Source organism: Lutra lutra, chromosome 16 (genome assembly GCF_902655055.1).
Source record: "Lutra lutra chromosome 16, mLutLut1.2, whole genome shotgun sequence".
Classification (NCBI taxonomy): domain Eukaryota; kingdom Metazoa; phylum Chordata; class Mammalia; order Carnivora; family Mustelidae; genus Lutra; species Lutra lutra.
The window spans coordinates 647,018-652,818 of NC_062293.1; the positions used below are offsets into that span (position 1 = coordinate 647,018).

The 5,801-nt window shown below is 58.9% G+C and overlaps 1 protein-coding gene across 1 annotated transcript; it reads right to left on the bottom strand.

Annotated features, from left to right (window-relative positions):
- Positions 1–3,417: 3,417 nt before the first annotated feature.
- TEX19 (testis expressed 19) lies at positions 3,418–5,312 on the bottom strand. Its single transcript, XM_047707880.1, is given in 3 exon segments — positions 3,418–4,095; positions 4,097–4,648; positions 5,252–5,312. Coding segments are annotated over 2 exon segments (1,068 nt in total). The 5' UTR covers positions 4,487–4,648; positions 5,252–5,312.
- Positions 5,313–5,801: the final 489 nt, after the last annotated feature.

The following is a 5,801-nucleotide window of genomic DNA, read 5'->3' on the forward strand; positions in this document are numbered from 1 at the left end:
CACCTCCACCACCACCATCACCACCACCTCCAACACCACCATCACCACCACCATCACCACCACCATCACCACCACCTCCATCACCACCTCCATCACCACCACCTCCACCACCACCATCTCCATCACCACCACTTCCACCACCACCTCCATCACCACCTCCATCACCACCATCTCCTTCACCACCATCACCACCACCTCCAACACCACCATCACCACCACCTCCAACACCACCACCACCACCACCACCACCATCTCCATCACCACCACCTCCATCACCATCATCTCCATCACCACCACCTCCACCAGCACCTCCATCACCACCTCCATCACCATCATCTCCATCACCACCACCATCAGCAGCAGCAGCATCACCAAAGCCATCATCATTTTTACATTTGTTCAGTATATAACACACACCTGGGCACCACCATCCAGATCAAGTGCCAGTATTTTTAGTATTTGTTTCAGTGTTGTTTTAGGAAGTACTACATCCCTAGTGGTCATTCCCATTCTCTTCCCTCCCTAGAGGCACCACTGCCCTGATTTTGGGGAAATTCCCAAACTGTTTTTTGACCATGTATTTTCCATGTGCATTTAATAATGTGCTTTACAATTTTCATACATGGGACTGGACTGTACCTATCTTTTCACGATTTTCTGTTTCCTCTCAGTCTGAAAATAAGAGCTCATTCACCCCTCTGAAAGTCTCTGTGGTATTCGACTGCACACACCCCAGCTAATTCCACTAACAGCCAGAGCTGACTGCAGCTGTTTTAAGCGGAGTGGGATACTTCACACTGCAGCCGTGTCCGGCGTGTGTGGCGGTGTTCTCCACACGTCCTGGGAACGTGTGGAGTTCCCAGAAAGTGTGTGTCTACTTCCCAGGGAAGAAGACACACACTTATCCCTGCTCCGGACCAATATGCTACAACTTTTACACTTGTTTTTTAAACTTGAGGTGAAGTTCACATAACATAAAGTTAACTATTGTCCAACGGTCGCCTCTATCCAGTTCCAGAACATCGCCGTTATCTCCAAAGGAGACCCATTAAAGCAGTTACTTGTCATTCCCCCTTTCCCTCAGGCCCTGGTAACCACTTATCAGCGCTGTCTGTATGCAGTTGCTGTTGTAGACATTTCCTGTCACTGGAACCCTACAGCATGTGGCCTTTGGGACAGGCTTCTTTCCCCAAGCATGATGGCTTCCAAGGTCATCCACGTCAGAGCATAGTTCGGTTCTTCATCCCTGTTTACGGTGAAGCATATGGCGCCATGCGGCCGTGCTGCAGTGCGTTTATCCCTTCGTCTGGACGCGTGGATCGTGCACAGCGCTGTTATGAGCACGTACCTACGTGTTTTTAATTCACTTGGGTACATAATTCATATGGATTTTAGAGATTTCATTTTCTTTTTAAACATTTTTTTTTTTTTTTTGACAGAGAGATCACAAGCAGGCAGAGAGGCAGGCAGAGAGAGAGGAGGAAGCAGGCTCCCCGAGAGAGCAGAGAGCCCGATGCGGGGCTCGATCCCAGGACTCCGAGATCATGACCTGAGCCGAAGGCAGCGGCCTAACCCACTGAGCCACCCAGGCGCCCCTAGAGATTTCATTTTTTGAGGATATATTTTATCTTTTTTCGTTTTCACCGTGACCTCATGAGCTGGTATCTTCTGATTTCAGAAGAGAGTGCTGAGGAGCGGTCTGTCGGCTGCTCGTACGGAGCTGGGGCTTTCTCACCTGGGCCTGCGGCACGATTCCTGATCCTGACCTGCCACCCCGGGAGATCCGCAAGAAGCCTGGTCATTAAGGGGAAAAAAAAAGGCCGCCCAAAACAAGAGTTCGCTAGAATAGGAATAAATGGACTGTTTTATCTGGAGGGATGGAGAGGGCAAGGGACGACGGTAAGACCGGGCTGGGTTTGTTTGGGAGAGAAGGCAGGTTCCTGTTCTAATATAGACTCCTACTCACGAAATGCTCCGAGAACAACCGGGGCTGTTGGAAGGCTGCTGCATTAAAGCTTTGCCCACTTAATCAGCACCAGAAGCCTCCCTGATTTAAGACCAGGACTGCTTGGGAAAGACCCATGGGAGGAAGACTGCCCCCAGATTTGACGGGGTTAGCCTAACGCACTGTAAAACCCTCCAGAATGCACCCTTAGAACTATATTTGTCACCGAAACGGAAAGAGCCCGCCCTTGAATCACTGGAAGGCTGTGTCAGCCAGAAACCACCGACTGAGGGCAACAGGAACCTCAGATCGATCATTTGTGAGAGGAAAAGCTGCTGAGAGCATCTCCCCTGAGGAAGAGTCTCTCCCTTGCCTCTGGTGCCCTGGTGTCCGGAACTGCAGAGTGAGCATCGCCCTGGAGTGCTGGTACCTGCCCCCGCCTCCGGCTCCTGATTATATTAGCATTCCTCACACATGTTCTGCCTGAAAAAATTTTTTAAATCAGGACACAGATTTAGATTGATTAAAATCTGTGTTTGATGACACAGTCATTATTGTCCACGATATGCCCTTTAAGTGCGCATGCGGTTGTTTATAAATAATATGACAAACACTCGTGAAACAAACTCTTACTGTGAGCCAAACACGGACTCAGGCGGACTCTGCTGTCCCCACCTCTGCCTCCTGCTCCTGGGAGACTTAAACCTGTCACGGTGGCTCATGCAAGACACAGAGATGACGATGTCAATCAACAGGGACCAACAGAATGATGACTCAGCCCAGGGGCCTGAAGCAAAACTCTTCGAACTTTATTTAGTTAAAAAACGACACACAGGGGCACCTGGATGGCTCAGTGGGTTAGGCCTCTGCCTTCGGCTCAGGTCATGGTCTCGGGGTCCTGGGATCGAGCCCCGCATCGGGCTCTCTGCTCAGCAGGGAGCCTTTAAAAAAAAAAAAAAAGACACACAAAGAAACGGGTACTAAACGGTCCGACTGCATAGAAGGGCCAACATCTGAAGCCAGGCGTCTCCCGGGGCGGACCGGAGGCCCCACGGCGGCGGGCAGGGTCCCGTGGGGCCCCAGACACCATCCAGGCAAAGGCAAGGCCGCATCCCCGTCGCCCCCACGTCCGCGTGCTCCTGGGACACGGGCCCCACCGGAGACCTGCCTGCGTGTGGCCAGGGCAGGGCTGGCGCCCAGACACGTGTCCCGCAGCCACTCACCAGGCGTGTCCCGGGGCGCGTCACGCTCCTCCCTCCGCGGCCTCTGACAAAGGAGAAGAACTTCTCTCCCGGTCCCGCGCCCCTGGGTCCCTTCCACGGAGGCGGCAATGGGTCCCCTTTCTCAGTCCCCGGGCAGCTCCCCGTTCTTCCTCCCCAGGCACGAGTCCCCTGTCTCCCTTGCCACCGCTCCCCGGGCTGTCGTGGGGAGGGGACAGCCAGGACGGGAGCGGCCGCTTGGGCCTCCGTCCCTCAGTCCCGGGGCCTTGGGCCGGAGGGCTGGAGCGGGGGCAGCTGCCCCAGGGCCGAGGCTGCCCCGGCAGCCGGGCCCTCCCCGGGCCCCCCGGGGCTCCGGGCCTCAGCGGCCCCAGAACCACGGCCCTGGGAGGACGAGGACTGCGGCCTGGACGCCGAGGCCCCCTCCTCCGCCTCCCTCGTGGCCCAGGGCGAGTAGGAGAGGATGGTGAAGCCCATCTTGAGCAGGGCCGAGGCCGCGGGGACCAGCTCTTCGGTCTGGCCCGGAAGCGAGGACTCCAGGACGCTCAGCTGCCACCTGTGCAGGTCCTGCTCCCGCGGCGCATCCTGCAGCCTCACCACCCACACCTCGTCGGGCTCCAGCAGCACCCGCCAGCCCTGGCCCGGCATCCTCCGCGTCCAGCCCGGCGTCATCTTCCGGAGGTAGATGGCGTCGTAGCAGCCCACCATGGAGATGACCTGCAGGTCCCCGAGCAAGGCCTCGGCCTCGGCGGGGTCCACGGCCCGGGTGGCGCCCAGCTCCAGCACCATGGGCTCCCCCGGGGGCAGGTCCACCTTGAGAAAGCCCTGCCACGGAGGAGGGAGGCTCGGCCAGTGCGAGCAGGTGGGGGGCCCCTCGAGCCTCCAGGGGAGGCTCTGCATCCAGTCCGCGTCCTCGGGCCCCAGGCCCAGGGGGGGCCGCGTCCTGAGGCTCCAGCTCAGTGGGCACGAAGTGGTGGTCCAGGCCGGCCTCCTCGGACCCCGCAGGGGCTGGCGCCGGGGGCCCCGGCCCCCAGCCCGCCGCACCCCCCTGTGCGGGGTCACCTTGGCCCTGCCCCCAGCCGAGCCCCGAGCCCGGGGACCCCTCCTGCTCAGGCCCCGCCGCCTCGTGCTCCGCCAGCTCGGGGTCCCAGTCTTCGTCCTCCCAGTCTTCCAACTCCAGCAGGTCTCGGAGTTCCAGAAAGGCGGTCTTGAAGCACGCGAAGCAAAGCCCTGGCTGGGCCCCGTGTTGCAGCTGATACAGCCAGGATGCGTGGAGGTAGGACATGCCCTCGGCCCCGTGCCGCGCACTGACCGGGGGGCACATGGCCGTGCGGGGGCGGGGGGGCGCGCCCGGGTGCAGGGAAAGGAAGGGGATCCTCCTGCGGGTGTCTGGGCCGGGCCGATGCAACAGGGACCCGCAGAGGTCGGGGACGTCGGACTTCTGGAAAATTCTGCAGCTTACGCGATGGCGCTATTCTCTGGGAGGCTGCAAAGGACAAGCAACTGAGGTTGGGGGCCCCCCTAGCAGGCAGAGTGGGACGGTCGCCGGTCGCCGATGGCCGGGAGGAGCACGGGCAGGGGGGCGACGGGTTGAGACCCGGCCCTTTCGGCCCTGCCCTGCTTGTAGCTGCTCCCAGGCCCGTGTGGCACGCGGCCCTCCCCGCCCCCCACGCCCGACACCCCGGCACCCAGTCAGCAGAACCTCCGAGAACCAGATGAATCCCGACAGAACCTGAGGGAAGCTGACGGGACCTGACAGAAGCTGAAGGAACCTGAGAGAACCGGAGGGAAACTGAGGGAAGCTGACAGAAGCCGAGGGATCCTGACAGATCCTGACAGAACCTCACAGGATCTGACGGAAGCTGAGGGAACCTGACAGGATCTGACGGAAGCTGACAGAAGCTGAGGCGTCCTCACGGAAGCTGACGAAACCCGATGGAACCTGATGGACGCCGAGGCAAGCGCATGGAACCAACCCCCCACCCGCCACAGGCCAGGCTGGGCCACCTGGGTGCTTCAGCCTCTCAGCCCACCCCAGCCCGCCAGCCCGTGTCCCCCAGACCCTCTCCTCAGCCCAAAGGGTTCTCACCCTGCTTGGCACCGCCCTCCTGTGGGTGCCCCCCAGAAAGGAGGGGAAGCAGCCCACCTGGGAATATAAAGGGCCCTTTCCCATGGTGCTCTGGGCTCATCTGCATATCTCCCATGAGCCTCAGCCCACCAGGAAGTGAAACTGCTGAGTCATCGCCCCCCCACCCCCACCCCAGGAGAGTGTGGCGCTCCCCCCCCAACACCATCACGCCTTCCCATGTGTTGCTCCGCCCCTCCCCCCCAACCTGTTCTCCTCAGGGTTCTTTCCATCTGCAGGTTTCTGAAGCTGTGCAGGCGGGTGCCACTTTGATGGTCCTTGTCCCTTCGTGGGTGACCTGCCTGCTCATGGGTCCTGTCCTGTGGCTGAAAGTGGATTCTTTCTTGTTGTCTTTTTTTTTTTTTTTTTAAGAATTTAGTTTTTATTTGGGAGAGAGACACAGGGAGAGAAGGAATACAAGTAGGGTGGTTGGAGAGGGAGAAGTAGGCTTCCCGCTGAACAGGGAGCCCTAAGTGGGGCTCGATCCCAGCACCCTGGGATCTTGACCCAAATG